Source organism: Aegilops tauschii, chromosome 1 (genome assembly GCF_002575655.3).
Source record: "Aegilops tauschii subsp. strangulata cultivar AL8/78 chromosome 1, Aet v6.0, whole genome shotgun sequence".
NCBI lineage: Eukaryota > Viridiplantae > Streptophyta > Magnoliopsida > Poales > Poaceae > Aegilops > Aegilops tauschii.
This window is the reverse complement of record NC_053035.3, coordinates 21264288-21285192: the sequence shown is the minus strand read 5'-3', so window position 1 is coordinate 21285192 and position 20905 is coordinate 21264288. Positions and strand designations below refer to the sequence as shown.

Here is a 20905-nt window from a genome sequence, read left to right as displayed (position 1 = left end):
ACTAGATGAGATGGAAGAGGTAGGCTCTGATTACCATGTGAGAGAACGTCGTACCCTTCCTAGGGCGACGGCTGCGTGTTATATAGAGCGGGGCGCGACTTCCCGTATAGCGTACAGAGGAGAGATTACATTGTTAGGATCCTTAACTTGAGACCCAAGGGATAGACTAGAGAGATAGAGATAGTTACAAGAGATAAGAGGAAATCATAACTACCCTAGTCTAAGGTGTGGTGTAGACGACCTCCTAGTTGAACCGGACCTGTGTACGCATCACCTGTCGCTTAACAGCGAGCACATGTGTGCTGCATTTAACTAACTCTCCTCTGCTCTATAGTACGGTGGTGTGAGTTTTTTTTGTGTGTGTGCAGATTTTAGATCACATTTCCTCGGCGGCGGAGACCAAGGTGCCAGCCTCCGAGGGACGAATGCGGCAGCGACCATTGCCGGACTTGGAGGAAAGATGACCAGAGATATCCATCTAATTAATTAAGAGTTGGGCAGACGTGAAGCAATGTACATGTGAGTTTTCATGAATTGAAAATGATATTCTATTCTTTTCCATCCAATTTTTATTTAGCAAGCTAACTTTTTCTACAGAGTCAGTGCATTTTTTGAGGATGTCACAAACCAATTGTTCTAGAGTTTGTAATCTATCTTTCTAACCATCCTCCGTTGATGTTCATTGGCAGTCTCTTTTCGTTCATTTTTTTTGAGACGCGGCCCCTTAGGGCCCGATTAATTAAAAAAGATTGAAGAGAATTGTCCGGTTAATTACCGGAAAACCGAGCAAAAGCCGTCACATCATGCCCGCTAAAACAAGGCACCATGGGCAACCTGACCACCCACGCAAGAACGCACACACGCCGCCGAGGAGAAAAGCGTAGTCGAGGTTGCAGCCCGGTGTCATTGTCATCACACCTCCACGAGGGCAGCTTTGACTCCACCATCGATGACCACCGAAGAAGCCCTCACCACAAACAAGCGTCGAGGCCTGATAGCAGGTGTGTGCTAGTCAGGGTTTACAAGCAAAGCACATATCTATCCTCTCACATTGGCGTAAAGCATCTCTCACATGAACAACCCCACAGTCAAGCTCCATGTAACATCTCAGGTATCCTCTAATATCCCAGCTCACATGTAGGGCTTACAAAAATAACTACACAACCATTTTTCTTCTTCTGCATGACCCCATATCCTCATATATATCCTCTCGATTGATGCATAGGTTGCTGAACACAGTCTCAATTTATAGACCCTTCATTCATGCTTCCAGTATGCAATTCATGTACATGGATGCCATGCATGATGGCCGTACGCATGAAAATTACATGAATGTACTGCTCATTTTAGTAATCTACTCCCTTCGTCCCGATGGATAAAATTGAATGTATCTATAACAAAAATACGTCTAGATTCATCCATTTCTCCGACAAATATTTCCGGACGGAGGGAGTACTACGCGTACACGATGAGCTGCACGAAAGAGCTCATTATGTACAGAAGATTAAGGGGGTCTTAGCACCATCTAAATTCTAAAATATACTATTCCCTGCGTCCCATAATATAAAACAGCTTGAAAACGTTCTTATATAATGGGACGGAGGGAGTAAAAATTAGTATGAGAAACTCTTCCATATTATATATGCCGCATTACATTTTACATGTCCTTGTTTATGTAGCATAACAGATATACGAAGAAAGAGATGCAAAAGAGAGATAGGGACCATTTTCATTACGTTTTTTAGGATAGACCATTTTCATAATTTTGTATTAATGTTGGGCCAGGGATGTTTAAAGGCTGTGCAGTGCAGCCCACGAACAGAATTCCCCATAGACGACAGCCCAGAACCAGCGACGCCCCTTTACTCTCCGTCGCCGTTCGCTCGCGCCGCCGCCCGTGAAACCTAGCTCCGCCGCCGGTGGGAGCGCGACTCCAAGCCAGCGCCACCACCACCGCCCCAAACCCTCCAAGCAACAGCCAACAATGGCGGACCCTCCCTCCTTCCGTCGCCACCCGCTCCCCTTCTCGATCGACCTCGTCCGCTGGCTCCCGTCCTCCGCCTCCTCCGGCCGCCTCCTGGCGGCCGCCGTCCACGACCCCTCCGTGCCCGCCTCCTCGCGCCTCAGCCTCCTCCCGCTCCACGACCCCGCCTCCCCGCTCGCCTCCCTCCCGCTCCCCTCCCGGCCCACGGCCCTCCGCTGCTCCCCCTCCGTCCTCGCCGCCGCCACCTCCTCCGGCTCCCTCCACCTCCTCTCCTCCTCCTTCGACACCGACTCGGCGGTGTCCGTCCCCGGCGGCGCGGGGTTCCATGTGGGGCCCGTGCGCGGGCTCGACTGCGGCGGCGAGGGGTGGGTGACGGCGGGGGAGGACGGGAGGGTGCACGTGGTGTCGGACGGCGGCGACGGCAGGGTGGTGGCGAGGAGGGTGTGGGATGGGAAGGGCATGTCGGGGTACGGGGCGGCGAGATGGGCGTCGTCCGCCGAGTTCGCCACCGGCGGCGCCGGCTGCGGCGTGCAGTGGTGGGACCGCAGGAAAGGGGACGCCGTGGTGGCGCAGTGCAAGGGCGTCTGGTGAGTGCCGGCTCTTACAGTTTCTGCTGCCTGAAAGTGATCAGTTGTGGGTACGCGGTGTATGCTCACTGGGCGCTCCTTCTGCGGATTGCTCTGAAATTTGGGGATCTACACTTCACTAGTTTGGTTATCTGATTATGGTGTGCATGTCATTGTGCTATAGTATTTACAAATAAAACTAAGTTTATGGTCTCATGTCAACATGTGACCAGCTTGTTCTTGTAGGGATCAGATGATTATGTTCGGTACAATATGTTTCAAAATATTATGTAAATTTTATAGCCTGTTTCCTGAAGGCTATTGCTCATTTGCTCATATTCTTCATTTTATTTCCGGATTAGTAGCAACTCATAAGATTGCAGACGCCAAACTTCATAGGCTGCAGTCATGTGTGCTTATGTTTGAACCATAGTGTACTACTAAGATATTCTCTAATGTGGGTACTAGCTGGTTCCTGTTCTATTAAATGAGATGTGGAAATTTTGGATGTTTGTGGCTTTTCAGAGAAATTACGGCTTTTAGGTCCAAGTCTACTCGCGCAAGTCGTGTGGATCCAGCTGTAGCCTCCCAGCAAACATATAGTTGTACGGTCAAGCTTCTTTCACATGTTCTAATATGGCACCAAATGTATATCTTACGAATTTCAACTGGTGGCTGAACCAATATAGTCTACTGTCGATATCTAGTCCACGATTGATACGCAAATTCCTCTTTGAACTGTTGCTTCTCGACATCAGCTGTTTAAAAATTCAGAAATGATCATTATCTTTGCGCTGTGAAACTTCATTTCATTGAGTTTTCATCATCCCGACTGCACCATGTAGTGCTATTTATGCTGACTTGATGAACTTGTGATTTTTTAGGGGTCGTGGTGTCGCCACCGGCATGGTGCATTCCATTGATATACATCCATCAAGAAAGCATGTCTGTGTGGTATGGTCAATATCACTCTTTACATGAACTGGGAAATGGCAAATGAATGCTCACTTCAGTTTACGCATAGTAGTTAAATAAATCATCATTTTTACAATTTCCTATGATATTTGTTAGCCTCGTGTTGACCATAAAACGTAACCTCCATTCTTGTACATGAGGATATCCTTGTCGTATATGGGTAGGTCTCTGGACCGGATATGAGTACCTGAAAGGAATGGTTGCTTTACACCCAGAGCGTAGGCCGCCTAGGTCGGTGGTGCTATGTATGGCCTCTTAGTCTTGCGTACACCTGCGCCCTTATGGCATGTTATATGGTATATACACACACGGGGATATGGTAGTGCGACTACCCATCATCAGAACTCATGTATATAGCTGAAAGTCAAGCAACTTAGTGTCAATATACAGCAATATGACCAATTTGTAACATGAAATTCAGTAGGATAGAACATCCAACACTAAGTGAACATTTCCGTCTATCCCCAAAACCTGCAAAATTCCAGTATTTGAAACAGGCCCTGATTTAGTTTATTGAGGCTGAGCAATCCTATGTCAATAAATCATCAATATACATAGGTAAATCAGTCTTCCATAAATAAATATTAGTCAAAAATAGTACAGAGGCAGCAGTTGTTATGAATAGCGCCCCTTTTACTCTTTCAGAGTATATCAAGTACTATATTGTTTGGTTTGTATATAACAATTGAAGCCTTTTCAGAGGTAAAGGTGACCAATATCTTTGCAATATCCTTGGGTTGGATGCTTTTACCGATTTCATCGTAATCCTCTGAAGCTATGCACACTGTTTCCATGTTAAGCATATATTGTGCATACCCCAAAAGAGTGAAATCGAATTACCAAAGGGCTTAATAGTATTGTGCAACATAGGGAGTGGATGCTGCTCTTTTGTTAAGCTTATACTGTAAAGGCACTAGCTGCTCTTTGCTCTGAAAGTTTCACTTCCTACATTTACCAAAGAAGAGCAAGCTTTGAACAGAACTCTTTTTGCATTTGATAAACAACAATGCGCTGTGAGTGTTACTTACCTCAACCAAAGATATTCTAATTCTTCATTGTGAATTATATTCAGAGTTTTTTGACTATCTGACATACAAAATATATGTAGTGGAATGGTTCGTTAGCCCAGCAGTGTCCAGCTCTATGTTGCACATTCAGCATCTGTGGTTTGTATATGTGTCAAGTAAGCCTAGTAGTAAGTGTGGGAGACTGGGCCTAGGAAGTGGTATGGAGTAACTGCTGACTGTCGAGTGGCAAGGTGATTGAGCTGCAGAACTTGGATCACAATGTTAAGTCTAGAGTACGTGTAACTGGCCAGATATTTAGAAACGAATTAAGAGCATCTCCAATAGATGGTCCAAAATTTGGCGGTCCAAAACCGGAGATGTAAAATCTGGACCGCCAAAAAATGCGTTTTGGAGCTCCGAAAAAAGCTCAACTCCAACAGATGGTCCAAAATGATGGTCCAAATTTGCAACTCCAATAGATGGTCCAAAATGAAGATGAAAACGGCCGCACGGCTGCTACCAGCCACTGTTCAGCCGCGGTTTTGCATTCAAATAGCAACTAAAATTTGAAAATAAAGTGCATCATCATCATAGTTTCAATCAAAAGTGCATCACCATCATAGTATCAAATTCGTCTACCAAAAGAGCATCGTCTCAATCAAAGTTTTTCGCCCTAGAAATTAAAATGCACATGAATATCACTCATTCGGGTCATCAACACCGCCGGTGTTGTGAACCGTGGTACGATCATCATCTCCATCACCGTCTTTGTCGACGTTCTCAACAAGCGGTGAACTCTCGTTGCCGTGAGCACCACCGGAACCATCTTCATTGCGTCCCATGTTGCCGCCATATCCACCTCCAACGCCACTCATGTTGCCGCCATAGCCACCTCCCAAGCCACCCATCATGTTGCCGCCAAAAGCACCTCCCATGCCACCAAAGCCACCTCCCATGCCGCCAAAGCCACCTCCCATGTTGCCACCGAACCCACCGCCCATGTTTCCGCCAAATGCACCACTCATGGCACCTCCAATCATGTTCATGTAACCTCCCATGGCACCACCCATGGCTCCACCCATGCCCTCTCCCATGCCTCCTCCCATGCCTCCTCCCATGCCTCCTCCCATCATCATTTGCCTCATGAGCATTTGCTTCTTCATGAGCATTTCATCGCGACAAAGTTCAACATATGCCTTTGCCTTGGCATCAAGAGTTGATGTGTCCATGAACATAAACTTGAGTGTCCTCTCTTCTACCATCTTCCTCTCGTCGGCCGCGGCCTTCTTCTCCTCTAGTTCCACCTTCCTCTCCTCGGCCGCGGCCAACCTCTCCTCGGTTGCCGCCCTCTTCTCCTCGGCCGCCGCCCTTCGCCGCTCGGCCTCACTCCACTCCTCTATTTCCTTGAGCTTCAACATTCTTTTCTCTTCGGCATACTCTTTTCTTGCCATGACAATGGCATCAAATCCTTCCTTGAGATCATTGTCTCCGGCCTTGGTTCCCTTCGCTTGCTTGTTTCCATCGGGCCTATAAGATTTTGTCGCGGAGTGAGGAGTGGGGCTCGTCTCCTCAATGGCGACATCTTCTTCATCCTCAACCAACACACTCTTCTTCTTCGACGATTCAAAAGTCTCTCTAGTTTTCCACTTCTCCACATCCTTGAGCTCTTTGTAGCAATGATGAAAAGTGAAAGCTTTTCCTTTCCTTTTCTTCTTCTCGCCTTTCATGTTCCTCTCCCGAAACAATCCTTGTGCAATCATTTTCTACAAAGAAACATTTCATCATCAACATAGTGAACAAAGAGGAAATATTTGACAAAGCACGGACGAAGAGGAAATATTTACCAAATCACTATCACCGCAACCACTTGGGTTCATGCGAGCAACATTTGACAAGCAACCGGCCCACTTTGAGCATTCGGCGTTGATGGTGGACCAACGTTGGCGTAGAGAGTCGCTCGAACGGAAGATACCACTTGTGTTGCGCTCATCGAAATACTCCTTGATGCGTTTCCAATAGGTGCTCACCGTTTGTTCGCTTCCAACGCTTGCATCTTGAGAGATTTTCTTCCAAGCGGTGCATATCAACACATCCTCCGCGGTGCTATAATTGCCACTTCTTCCCTTGGCAATGAAGCCCTCATCATCCACATCAAGATTGTCATCATCATATTGGGTTTCATATTCTTGTGACTCATATATGTAATCATCATTTGCCAAATTTGTTGCGTGCATGAAAGCTTCATCATCAACACTACAATTGCACGCACAAGCAATCAAGGACACAAAAAATTTGAAACAACAAACGAGAGCACAACCGCAAATTTTATACCTTTGCGACATTTCGTCGAACATGTTGGAGGCGGTGGCCGTCGGCGTAGCCACATCTTCCTCCATGGCCGGCGGTGGCGGCAGGGGAGGTGGAGGAATGGATGTGTGGCTGCAGGAGGAGGCTGCCGGCCGCACCGTCTGTGACTCGTCGCCCCGAGCCGCCGCGGCCGCCTTTGAGAGCTTCAACGGCCGCGTAGAACTGTCGGCCGGGTTGCGGCTGCGGTTGGCCGGCCGTTTGACGCTGCCTCCTCGTCCCTTAGCCGGCTTCGCCGACTGCGGGGTGGCCACTGGCCGGGGCGGCGCCAATCCGGGCCGGCGGGTGGGGGGCGGCGGCATGGCCGCAGATGCGGGCGGGATGGCAGCGGCGGCAGCGGCGGCGGCCACGTGGGTCAGCCCACCGGCTGTGGCGGCGGCGGAGAAGGCGGCGGGGTCGTCGGCATCGGCCATGGCGGCGCCGGACGGCGAGGGGGCGGCGGCGGCCGGGAACGGAAATGAAGTGGCGGTTGGGCGTTCGCGGGCGGCGGCTAGTTTTGGACCAGATGCATCTCGTGATGTATATTTGCATCGCGAGGTGTTGCATTTTACATCACGAGGAGGCCGCGGTCCAATTTTTTTTTGCATATGGACCGTCTGTTGGAGCAGTGTTTTTGCCCCAGACGGTCCAAAAGTTAGGTATTTTTACATTTGGACCGTCTATTGGAGATGCTCTAATGGGAGTGTTTAGATGAGCCATTACTACAAATATAAATCACTTCTGACTCTGATTGTTTGTAGGTTGGAGGCTCCTCAGGAACAATATTTGCTTGGGACCTCCGCTGGGCACAGCAGCCAATACCACTCTCTGGTGTAGGCCTTGATGAAACAGCACAACCCCTGTGCGAGAGTGAGGTCTGGGAGGTTCTTTTTGACAACTACACACAGTCTTCTGATATTATCTCGTCTGTCTCAACAAGAATATTACCTGTGATGCTGTGCTCAGAGGATGGAATCCTTGCAATCGTCGAACAAGGTGAGCCTTTACCCAGAAAGCGTTGAATTAATGTGTCTATTGTTGACTTGTTCCATGCAAATTGCTTACGATGTGACAATTTTGTCACTAGATGAGAGGCCTCTTGAATTGCTTGCCGAGCCCTGTGCTATCAACTCCTTTGATATCGATCCTCAGAACCCTTCTGTAAGTTTGTCTGCTCCAGGTTGGAAACAGAAAGTTTCTTTTTCTTTCTTGTACTTGCTTTAATTTTCTCCTTGTACACAGGATGTCGTCTGTGCCCTGGAATGGGAATCGATTGGCGTGCTTACACGTGGAAGGGATGCAATGTCAGAGGAATGAAAACTTTCACTCTCCAACAATTTTATTAAATTTCCATGCATAACTTCCTGTGATGGCCCGTGGCATGACTACTCGAGAAATCAGGGTAAGCATCTTCCGAGGACACCGGCATGCTGTCCTTTTGTTGCTCATCAGCTATCAATTATGGAAGTGGCGTGCTCGGCGTGTATTTCATTTGCGGCTTTGTGTAACTTGCCTATGCTATGCTGTGACACAGCTGATTTGAAGAAACCATCGTCATTGTAAACGTGGATCGTGTAAAACTTGCTGTAACTCTCTGTGAATTGGTCTTCAGCATAGGTGAAATCGGAGGCTTACCTTTACTGTTCTAGCTCATAACTTCTGCATACCGAATCTATGTAGTCATAGACCGAATCTATGTTGTCATAGTTGTGGTCTTTTGGATCCAGGCAAAGGCTTTGCACACGAATTTGCACCAAACAATTTATTTTGTTTTGGTTGGGTTGCGCCTGTTCCAAGCAGTGGTGCAACGCTTGGACGACGCATGAAAACCGCCAATATGCGAATTCTTCCCCACAAAGAAATTAACTTAATATCTCATGGATCCGTAGATTCATGTATTAGATATTAAACTGATAAGAACAGATACTACACTTGATCTTAGCCAAGAGGCCAAGAAAGGTATGCTCTGATCGGTGTCCCTGGGTCTGCTTTTATTGCTCCGTGAACCGCCTAATCACAGCTCATAAAGCGGTATGGGATTATTCCAACAACTCAAAGCTACCACGTCTACGCAAAAAGTAAATAAAAAAGGCTGACTCTTATTTTACGTTCGTCGGCCTGCCCTCCTCCAACCAGCAACGAACCCAAACGAGTAGATGACGGCCCACATGCTCTCGGGCCCAGTTTGTCATGATTTTATAATCCTATCTGGCGCTTCAGGCTCCAAATACAGAAAAAATTGCACCTGGTGCACCCTCGCTGCACTTCCTTCTTAAAAGGGCAGCCCATATTATAGGAAAAAAAGCGCTTCAGGCACTTTCAGTTGCTTTTTGCCTGGTTTTTTCCATTTTCCATTTTCCGTTTTCTTTTTCCTTTTTCGTTTTGTTTTATTTATTTTACCTTTTCACTTCTTCATTTCAAATGCATGAATGGTTTTTTCTCAAATTCGTTTTTTTATATTTTTCTCTCAAATACGTGAACCTTTAGCAGCGCAACCACTCGGGGGTTCCATAGTTCTATTGGAAAAATTCCCACTCAAAAAAAGAGGGCGCTCCGGAGGCAGAAATAGAACTCGCCAACAGAGCTCCAAAAATTGGGTATTAACTGAGACAAACAACGGGCAAACTTTTTTTAAAGGGAAGGGAGAGGTAGACTGTCCCTTTCGTTTCATGCGATTTGGGATCCTCATTTTGGTCAACCCGCTGTGGAAGCCTTTACTCGAGGAGGTGCTGCTGGTCCAGTGAATATTGCTTATTCTGGGCAATTCAATAGTTACCGACGAAAGGAGTTCCCCTTCTCTTGGCCAATTGACGTTCTGCTTCAATAAGTCATGACCTTCACTCTCCTCAAGTGAGGAGGGCATATTGTTTGACCAACGAAAGAGAATAATTGCATTCCTTCCAGGAGGTCGAGTGCACGCTTTCCTCGGTTTCGAATCAAGGGACAAAGATAGATCCTCGGTAACGGCAAAGGGGATAGCCTTGCTTTTGAACTCCACTTTTTGCTCTGTCCATGGAGCGTATGAATTTCCTTAAATGTAGATAGACCAAAAAAGGGAATAAAGGGATAGGAATAGGGATTATAGTACCATTGGAAGAAGAGGCACCGCTTCGATTTTATGGGGTACCTTTCAAGTGTACCAAAAAGTTCTTTAAAATTTGTTTCTGCCCGGAATGTCCGTTCGGAATAGGAAGCAAGCCCAACCACGGACTTGGGCCTCTCGGGGAGGACCGAGTCAGTTGTTGGTTTGTCAGCTAGATCCGGCACAGGACATGGCTTTTGGAGCAACGGTGCCATGTCGCATGAGGTCGACAGACCGGGGTGAGCTCGTCTAGCAAAACGGTCTCAGAGGCCAGTTATGCTAGTTAAATCAAGGATTTTCAGGATACTTCCTTCGTGGAATAAGATATTGGATCCTCGAGTGATCTCTTTTTCTTGTTGCTTCATAAGAGTGAATCGAATAGATTCAATTCGCGTTATAAGAGTAAAAATTCCGCGGCCTAAATCCGGAAGTAATCTTTAAAATAAATTCAATTCTGGGAAAAAGGAGCAATATGGAGTGAAATCCAACAAAAAAATCAGTAACTAAAAGAATAAAAAAGCTTTTATTGAGTCATTTAAATTATAGAAGAATTCCTGAACCATTTCTTAAATTAAATTTGGTTAATATTTATTAACCCCATAAAAAAGAAATAATAAAGGCCATTTCTTCTAAAAAATTAGAATAGTGCCCCGCTCTGAAACAAAGAAAAAGGTGTGTGCCACACTCACGAGGGACTGCCAGTGAGATACTGGAGGAAGGTGGGGATGACGTCAAGTCCGCATGGCCCTTATGGGCAAATCTGTTTATCAAAGTGCTTCTCTGATTGCTCAAGACATCTCTTTTCAACTGAGGAACAATCCAATCTCATTTCGTTCCATTTTTAGTAAAATAGTGGATTTCTATTACTATGAAATTCATAAATGAAAATGAAGTAGTTAATGGGAGGGCTACCGTTGTCTATGTTATACTGTTAAATAACAAGCCTTCTATTATCTATATTCTAGTTAATACGTGTGCTTGGGAGTCCTTGCAATTTGAATAAACCAAGATGATTATTTTCAATGAGTAGTTGTAGGTGCAACTTCGGAAAAGAGAATCTGATAAAGCTTTTCTTGCCTAGAGTCATTGAGTCATTATAAGCCTTAATTCTATTAAGGATCTTCCGCGGTCTTATTTCTTTCACTCTTGCTCGAGCCGGATGATGATAAATTCTCATGTCTGGTTTCTTTGGGGAACTACGAGATCACCCCAAGGACGCCCTCGGCGTCCAGGGGTCACGGACCGACCATAGACCCTGTTCAATAAGTGGAACACATTAGCTGTCCGCTCTCCGGTTGGGCAGTAAGGGTCGGAGAAGGGCAATCACTGTTCTTAAAACCAGCATTCTTAAGATCAAAGAGTCGGGCGGAAAAAGGGGAGAGCTCATGAACTTTTTCCTAAATTTTGATTTTTTTTAATTCAAACCAATTAATTTTTCAGGTTCATGATTTTTTTTCAGTACTGCAAACTTTTTTAAAATTATCAAAATGTCTAAGTCGTGAATTTTCTCAAATTAGTCAATTTTCTCCAAATTTCATGGACTTTTTTCAAATGGACAAACTTTACCTCTGAAAAGTACTTGATAACTCTTGAGTAACTCTTTTCGTGTTTTTTTTATTTAGTAACTCTTTTGAGTACTTAATAATTTTTTTTCAAAATTCATGAACTTTTTGCATGTTCGTGAACTTGTTTTGAAATCTGCGAATTTCCAAGTTCTTTTTCGAAAGTTGAGCCAATGGTCAATGGGTCAAGTCAACAATCAATAGTGCAACGCTTGGACGACGCATGAGAACGGCCAATAGGCGGATTCTCCCCCACAGAAAAATTAACTTAATATCTCATGAATCCGTAGATGCATGTATCAGATATTAAACTGATAAGAACAGATATTACATTTGATCTTAGCCAAGAAGCTGAGAAAGGTATGCTTTAATCGGTGTCCCTGGGTCTGCTTTTATTGCTCCCCGAGCCGCCTAATCACAGCTTCAAAATCAGTATGGGATTATTCCAACGAGTCGAAGCTGCTACTTATTCGAAAAAAAGCCGACACTTATTTTACGTTTGTCGGCCTGCGCTCGTCCCAACCAGGGAACAGGCCCAACGAGTAGATGACGGCCTACATGCTGCCTGGCCCAATTTGTCATGATTTTGTAATTATCCCAATTCCTATCTTGCGCTTCAGGCTCCAAATAGAGAAAAAATGGTACCTGGTGCACTCTCGCTGCACTTCCTTCTTAAAAGGGCAGCCCATATTATAGGAAAAAAAGAAGCCCAACGTTATCTGGTTTCAGTTGGTTTTTGCCTGGTTTTTTCCATTTTTCGTTTTCTTTTCCCTTTTTAGTTTTCTTTTTTTTTATTTTTTTTACCTTTTCACTTCTACATTTTCAAATTCATGAATTGTTTTTTCTCAAATTCTTTTTTTATATTTTTCTCTCAAATTCGTGAACCTTTAGCAAATTTCATGAACTTTTTCCTAAATTTTGATTGTTTTATTCAATCCAATTAATTTTTCAGGTTCATGATTTTTTTCAGTACTGCAAACATTTTGAAAATTATCAAAATGTCTAAGTCGTGAATTTTCTCAAATTAATGAATTTTCTCCCAAATTTCGTGGACTTTTTTCAAATGGACAAACTTTCAGAAAAAAAATTGAACTTTTTCGTGTTTTATTAATTTATTAACTCTTTTGAGTACTTGATAATGTTTTTTCGAAATTCATGAACACTTTGCATGTTTGTGAACTTGTTTTGAAATCTGCGAACTTTCCAAGTTCGTGAACTTTTTTGAAAGTTGAGCCAATGGTCAATGGGTCAATTTAACAATCAACGGGTCAGTTACTGGTAATGGTATTCGTGATCCTTTTTCCAATTCTTAATTTTTTTGGTATTCGCGATTTTTTTCTTTCAAATTCATAATTCGTTTCTCAATTGCTGACCCGTTTTTATCCTCGACTGTTTTTTTTCGAAATTTTGTTAAGTCAAGAGTCAACAGGGTCAAACAGTCGGTTTTCCAGGGTCAAACGATCAATGGAGGACCAAACTAGGGATTATTTTTAGCAGAACCGATCGAAGGAGCAATGCTGCTGTCGAGCGATCGAGCGAAGCGAGCGCTCATGCTAATGGGCCGGCCCAAGAGACTGCGCACGTGAGAGCAGCGGTACACCAACCGCCCAGAGCGCAGGCGTCAAAAAGATGTGGCTTCGCTGAAGCCTGGCCACACTCGCTCCAGTTTCGGGCCGGCCCACCGTTGCTCTGCCTTTTTTGTTACTTTTTCCTGTTTCTTTCATTTCTTTTTTCTGTTTCTGTTTCTTTTCTTTTCCGTTTTACTTTTCGTTACATTTTTCTTGTCTTCTAAATAGTTCATTGCAAGTGTAAAAAATGGTCTTCATATGTTAGCCCTATATTAAGAAAAGGCTCAACATATTTTTGAAAAATGTTCATTGTATATTTTAAAAGAATTCCACATAGATTCACATAAAAATAATGTGTAAATATTGTTTAGCGTATATCACTAAAAATTTAGTGTGTATTTAAATATTGTTCAGTGTATATCATTAAAATGTTTAATATGTATTTAGATATTGTTCAGTGTATATCACTAAAATGTTCAATGTGTACTTAAATATTTGTTCAGCGTATATCACAGAATGTTCAATGTGTATTTAAAATTTGTTCAGCCTATATCACATAATTTTCAATGCATATTTAAAAATTGTTCAAAATGTTTGTTCATGTTTTCAATATTTTTCGCATTTTTAAAGTTTGATCGAATTTATAAATTTCTTCACGATTTTCATTCATTATTCAAAAACTTCATTTTTCCCCAAAGAAATGTTGAGAAGTTTGAAAAAAGAAACGGATCTGCCATGTACATAGTACTTTGACTGATCAGGCGTTGCAAATTGGTTCTTAAATCTTGGCGCTGCAATTCTAGCACTAACTCGTGTGGTCTATTGGTTTCGAAGAGGTAACCCCTAGCGGGAGGTCACGAGTTCAAGTTCTCACTCTGGCAACTGCTTTCTGTGTAGTTTTTCTTTGCGCACCTGAATTCGCTAGCTCCAAATGGGCCGGCCCATTCGCGGTTCTCTTCAGCGAAAGGTCGTCATTTTGACGCTAACGGGCTTCGAGTAGGGACTCTCGAGCGCTGGCTAGGATCTCAAGGTGAGATTTTTTTTCAAAACTATCACGTTTTTTGAAGCAAATTCGGAAACTATAGGACACAATGCAATTTTTTTTTTCAAAAGTATGACCCTGTCGGCCTTGTGTGGGCTGAAAATGGAGTTTTCGGCCACCTGTTGGCCGAAAAGTGGTCGTCGGCCCGCCGTTGACCGAAGACGGGCTCTTCTGGGCCGAAGACATGGCGTCGGTGTTGGCCCGGCCGAAAATAGTAGTTTTGGCCACCAGGCGACCGAAAAGGGCCGTTTTCGGCCACCCAGAGGCCGAAGTGGTCTTCGGCCACCCATCGACCGAAAGGGTCTGGATAAGCCTCTCGCGCCCGTCTCCTTCCTCTCGCCTCTGTTCTTCTTTCTCTCCTTTCTCTCTCTCGTTCTTCTCTGTAGCTCGCCGCCCACGCCGATCTCCTCCATTTGCCACCCATTTTCACATCCAAGCCACATAATCGATAGATCGTAGCAATCCCCGACGGCCTACGGTGTTTTTTCTTGCTATGGGATAGTTTATGCGTTTGGGGAGGAGTAGCCAGCCATGGTGGGGAGGAGGATGTGGGGTTGGGCAGTAGGTGGTGGTGAGGAGGAGCAGCAGCTGTGGAGGAGGAGGTGTTGAGGAGGAGCTGCGGCTTGGGGGGGGGGGGGTGAACAGAGTTGAACCTCCGGTCGTCGAGGGGGCGGCGGTGTCGTTGTTCGGTGGTGCAAGTACTCTGTGAGGTGGCCGGTGCCGCTGAGTCGAAGAGAGGAGCAAGAAGCTAGGGACACACGCTTTGAAGGTATAACCATGTCGTCACAAATTTTATCTAAATTGTATAGTTTAGTTAGTGTATATAAGTCATATTGTGAATTGTGGTGTTAATATATTTGTGGAGGCATTTTAGCGCATAGTTCGTGTAGTGGGTAATATTAGTGTTCGTTGTGATTAATGAGAAGATGACAATGTCTGACAGGTGAAAATGTCTGAATCAGTAAATCTGACTGTTTACTACGGCGCTGGTAATGTTCGATATAATGAGTTGGGGGTTGATCTTAGCGAGTTTAAAAATGACGTCATGACACTAGCAAATCCGGACAGACTGGACATTAGACAGTTGAAGTACTGGTTGACAACTAGTTTTGGGCTAGATCCTGAAGTATGTTCCGTCAGTATTCATGCATTGTGGACCAAAACCTGAAAAAATGTCAAGTGGGAGTTGATGCCGATAGATAGGAGCCAGCATTGGTTGTCCCTATTAAGACGTTGCTGAGACCGAAGAATCCACCCATATGCCCTTGTGCAACCTGTGGCGAAGGAGGAGAATACCGTACAACTCCATAGGGGGTATGAACCCGGCCAGGGCAGTCAAGTGGCTAACGAGATTGATTTATCCGGGTCACAACCACCCGATGTTGATGCTAGCCAACCCGAGAAAGAGTCGGACTACGTGCCACACAATGTTTGTGGTCCTGATAGTGGGCAGAGTAGCCAGTCCATAATATTAGCTGGTTCTGGTTTTGCTGATGGGGATGAGGAAGGGGATGAAATGCAGAGGGTGATGGAGGAAGAGGACGAGGATGGATTGGCGGAGGATCTGGATTCTGAAAATTCCTAGGGTGAAATGGAGGTGCCGATTCCTTCTGCATGGAATCAGGACATATCGACCGGCCTTACGGTCAACGATGGCCATGAGACTCCATGGCAGTATAATCTTAACCAAGTCCAGATAGGGGCTATGTTTGATACAAAGAAAAAAATTGAAGTATGCGGTGATAAAGTGGGCTATGTCTACACAGAGCGTTTTTCGGACACACATATCAAGTCCAACAAATTATACCGTGAAATGTGTTGAAACAACTTGTCCTGGGAAGGTGCACGGGCACGTGCCGAAGTATGACATCCACTGGGTTGTCACCAATGTCGTCCCACATAATTGTGTGAGGAAGAAACTGCTGGTGAAGCATCCGAACCTGGCTTCAACTCTCATTGCGCAACTCATGTATACTGAGATAGTAGAGAGGAAAGATATGGAAGCAAAACACATCCAGACAGCAGTGAAGGTCAGATGGAATTATGTCATTCCTTATGGGAAGGCTTGGAGGGCTAAGCAGAAGGCTATGGAGGAAAGGTTTGGGACGTTCTTCGACTCATATGATAATGTTGTCCGTCTCCTTGACAGACTGAAGGAGAGGAATCCCGGCACGTATGTGAATGTACAACACACGAGGTTGCCGAGTATACCAGATTTCAAGGTGTTGAAACGAGTATTCTTCTCTTTCGCTATGTGCATCGAAGCTTTCCGGCATTGTCCTCCTGTTATGTTTGTGGATGGTACATTCCTGACCGGTCAGTACAGAGGGCAAATCCCGACTGCTATTGGTGTGGACAGGAACAATCAAATCATCCCACTTGCCATGGCATTTGTGGAGGGTGAGAACTTTCCTAGCTGGGTATGGTTCTTCCGGCAAGTGAAAATTGCCATCGTGTAGGACCGACCAAACGTGTGTGTCATTCATGACAGACATGCTGGTATATTGAAGGCCGTGAAGACACTAAGTAATCCAACAGTTGACAAACCAACACCTTGGAGGGACTTGCAGAGCCGGTGGTGCATGCGTCATCTTGGGGCAAATTTTTTCTCACAATTCAAGAACAAGCAGTTGATGAACTTGTTCAAAAAATTATGCAAGCAGAACCAGCAGCGCAAATACGGATTTATTTGGTCAAAACTAGATGAGTTTACTAAGAAGCAGGTTCGTGCGAGGAAGAAAATGGAACAAGATCAGGTTAAATTAGCAGCACTCATCGCAGAGCTAGAGGAGCCAGTGGGTCTCTGTGACTTGCCGGGAATTGACCCTCCTAATACTAAGAGAAAGAAGGGGAGGGCAATAAAGAATTTTTCTGAGTGGATAGAGAAAGAGCCTCCTGTGAATTGGTCTTTGCTGCATGACATCCATGGAGCTAGGTAAGGCCACATGACAACCAATCTTGCAGAGGTTTATAACTTTGTACTCAGAGGGAATAGAGAATTGCCACTTACAGCTATTGTGGAGGCCGTATTCCATGGCACTTTGAGATATTTCAGAGAAAGGCATGAGTTAGCAAGGAAGCATATTGCAGATAATCAGAACACACCTTATTGTAGCCGTGTCATGGAGTACATGGCAAAGAAGATAGAGAAAGCAAAGAAGCACACTGTCAGACTGATAGGTAATCAGGAAAGGAGGTATGAGGTTCAGCTTCCTACCGATGGTTTTGGTTCTGGAAATGAGGTGAAGACGCACGAGGTAAAAATTGGAACAGAATTTCATCCAACGTGTGAGTGCACATGCAACGAACCAAAGTTGTTGCACCTACCTTGCTCACATGTGTTGGCTGCCTGTGGCCAGATTGAGTTGGACGCTATGTCCTTCGTGTCGCCATACTATTTAAAATATGCAATACTCAACACATGGACAGGTGAGATGACAGGGTTTAGAGTCGTCGGCAATTTCAACAAGGTAAACGACGGTGAGAGAGTATACATCCCAGATCCAGGACTTTGCCGAACAAGTAGGGGCAGACGAAAGGCCCGTCGCATCCGAAACGATATGGACCAATCTGAAGCTGGTGGAGCAACCAGACAATATTTGTTATGCGCGGCTTATGGGCATATGATGAAATATTGTCCCGACCTGAACAAAGATGGTGCTTCCACATCGACGACTGCGACAACAGGAGCAAGAGGCGGACGTGGTCGTGGCAGTCGAGGCCGAAGGGGCGGACGAGGAAGAAATAACTGACAAGCTATATAATGTGTCGTACTATGTTTTAATATGTAATATGCCAGGACTATGTTTTAATTTGTAATATGTATGGACTATGTTTTAATTCGTAATATGTCAGGACTATGTTTTAATTTGTAATATGTCAGGACTATGTTTTGTCTGGACTATGTTTTAATTTATAATATGTCAGGACTATGTTTACTTTGTAATATGTCAGGACTATGTTTAATTTGTAATATGTCGTACTGTGTTTTAATTTATAATATGTTTGTACTATGTTTTATTTGCACCTGAGATTTGTTGTTTGAATTGCAGATATGTCTTGGTATCCATTGCTTAATGGTAACATCGATAGAAAGCACCGGGGCGCCCTTATGGAAGCGGGCAAGAACCTAAACGTGTTGGTCACTCGTACCCCAAAGACGAACTGGATGATACTGTTGGAGAACATAGTAATTTCAAAAAAATTCCTACGCACACGCAAGATCATGGTGATGCATAGCAACGAGAGGGGAGAGTGTCGTCCACGTACCCTTGTAGACCGTAAGCGGAAGCGTTATGACAACGCGGTTGATGTAGTCGTACGTCTTCACGATCCGACCGATCCAAGTACCAAACACACGGCACCTCCGAGTTCAGCACACGTTCAGCTCGATGATGTCCCACGAACTCACGATCCAGCAGAGCTTCGAGGGAGAGTTCCGTCAGCACGACGGCGTATTGACGGTGATGACGTTGCTACCGACGTAGGGCTTCGCCTAAGCACCACTACGATATGACCGAGGTGGATTATGGTGGAGGGGGGCACCGCACACGGCTAAAAGATCAATGATCAACTTGTGTGTCTATGGGATGCCCCTCTCCCGTATATAAAGGAGTGGAGGAGGGGGAGGAGGCCGGCCTCCTAGGCGCGCCCCAAGGGGAGTCCTACTCCCATCGGGAGTAGGATTCCACCCCTTCCAAGAGTAGGAGTAGGAGGGAAGGAAGGAGGAGAGAGGGGGAAGGAAAACGGGGGGCGCCGCCCCCCTTCCTTGTCCAATTCGGACTAGAGGGGGAGGGGGCGCGCAGCCTGCCCTGGCCGCCCCTTCCTCTCTCCACCAAGGCCCATGAGGCCCATTACACTCCCCGGCGAATCCCCGTAACTCTCCGGTACTCCGATAAATACCCGAACCACTCAGAACCTTTCCGATGTGCGAATATAGTCGTCCAATATATCGATCTTCACGTCTCGACCATTTTGAGACTCCTCGTCATGTCCCTGATCTCATCCGGGACTCCGAACAACCTTCGGTACATCAAAACACATAAACTCATAATACCGATCGTCACCGAACGTTAAGCGTGCTGACCCTATGGGTTCGAGAACTATGTAGACATGACCGAGACTCATCTCTGGTCAATAACCAATAGCGGCACCTGGATGCTCATATTGGCTCCAACATATTCTACGAAGATCTTTATCGGTCAAACCGCATAACAACATACGTTGTTCTCTTTGTCATCGGTATGTTACTTGGCCGAGATTCGATCGTCGGTATCTCAATACCTAGTTCAATCTCATTACCGGCAAGTCTCTTTAATCGTTTCGTAATGCATCATCCCGCAACTAACTCATTAGTCACATTGCCTGCAAGGCTTATAGTGACGTGCATTACCGAGAGGGCCCAGAGATACCTCTCCGACAATCGGAGTGACAAATCCTAATCTTGATCTATGCCAACTCAACAAGTACCATCGGAGACACCTGCAGAGCACCTTTATAATCACCCAGTTATGTTGTGACGTTTGGTAGCACACAAAGTGTTCCTCCGGTATTCAGGAGTTGCATAATCTCATAGTCATAGGAACATGTATAAGTCATGAAGAAAGCAATAGCAACATACTAAACGATCAAGTGCTAAGCTAAACGGAATGGGTCAAGTCAATCACATCATTCTCTAATGATGTGATCCCGTTAATCAAATGACAACTCATGTCTATGGCTAGGAAACTTAACCATCTTTGATTCAACGAGCTAGTCAAGTAGAGGCATACTAGTGACACTCTGTTTGTCTATGTATTCACACATGTACTAAGTTTCCAGTTAATACAATTCTAGCATGAATAATAAACATTTATCATGATATAAGGAAATATAAATAACAACTTTATTATTGCCTCTAGGGCATATTTCCTTCAGATACACCATTCATGGGTTGATAGGTATGTGTGCATATAATGGAATCCATATAATGACTTACTATGTTTGACATACTTTTCATAGCCGCTAACAATCTCTTTATTTTGTAGGTTAAGTTGGGCTAGACTTCTACCCTTGGCACGACTGGTTGAGGGTACATTGGATGAGTGGGTTGATGGTCCGGACTTAGATGAGGCAGGTGAACCATTGCAGTTACACAAGAGGCAAGTGAAACGTTTCTCTTACGACAAGTCACTCCTTACCTGCTTAGTAGATAGATGGAGATCAGAGACAAATATGTTTCACTTTCCTTGGGGAGAGATGGCGCCTACTTTACAGGATGTGTTTTACTTGTTGGGATTACCTCTGGCCGGTGCTGCCATAGGTCCTTTAGAGGCAGAATCTGGTTGGCAAGCAGCGATGCAGACCCGTTTTTTGGCTACGGTGCCAACTGCTAGGGCCATAGACAACGATCCTCACGGGCCTCTTTTTAGATGGTTGAGCCAGTTTCAGGTAACCTTCACGGCCACTTAAACAAATGTTTATGTGGGACCAGACGAGGCCACCGATGGTAGGTGTAGTTGTAGCGCTGTACAGAGTCCAGCGCTACTACTAAAAGTTTAGTAGTAGTGCTTTATTTTTGCTAAGCAGCGCTACTACTAAGTCCCATAGCAGCAGTGCGTTTTGCTAAGCAGCGGTACTGGTAGCTGCGGCTGGTGCCACCTTTTCCACCCCTCCCCCTCCTCTCCCCCACTTTGCCCTCTCCCCCCCTCCTTTCCCCTCTTCACTCTCCACTCCCCACCATTGTTTCTCTTCTTCTCTCTTCCTCCCACCTCTCTTCTCTCCTCATTAATGGCACC

At 45.2% G+C, this 20905-nt stretch overlaps 1 protein-coding gene, 1 non-coding gene and 1 pseudogene across 2 annotated transcripts; 1 reads left to right on the top strand and 2 right to left on the bottom strand.

The window, feature by feature from the left end:
* The first annotated feature begins 1826 nt into the window (after positions 1-1826).
* Positions 1827-8523, top strand: LOC109752874 (nuclear pore complex protein NUP43). The gene is made up of 5 exons (XM_020311785.4): positions 1827-2571; positions 3435-3504; positions 7637-7871; positions 7963-8036; positions 8118-8523. Exons 1-5 carry the CDS (start codon positions 1985-1987, stop codon positions 8190-8192), a joined length of 1041 nt encoding a protein of 346 aa, XP_020167374.1. The 5' UTR covers positions 1827-1984; the 3' UTR covers positions 8193-8523.
* Positions 8524-8651: 128 nt separating this feature from the next.
* On the bottom strand, positions 8652-8838 carry LOC120972908 (U2 spliceosomal RNA). Its single transcript, XR_005767046.1, has one exon. It is a non-coding gene; the product is annotated as a U2 spliceosomal RNA (small nuclear RNA).
* A 2861-nt stretch (positions 8839-11699) lies between these two features.
* Positions 11700-11883, bottom strand: LOC120972911 (U2 spliceosomal RNA; annotated as a pseudogene).
* Positions 11884-20905: the final 9022 nt, after the last annotated feature.

Excerpts from the sequence above, each read along its gene's own strand:
- LOC109752874 (XM_020311785.4), top strand. The coding sequence starts at position 1,985 with ATGGCGGACCCTCCCTCCTTCCGTCGCCACCCGCTCCCCTTCTCGATC. Across the intron at positions 3,505-7,636 it reads CAAGAAAGCATGTCTGTGTG|GTTGGAGGCTCCTCAGGAAC; the intron begins GTATGGTCAATA and ends GATTGTTTGTAG. Across the intron at positions 8,037-8,117 it reads TCGATCCTCAGAACCCTTCT|GATGTCGTCTGTGCCCTGGA; the intron begins GTAAGTTTGTCT and ends CCTTGTACACAG.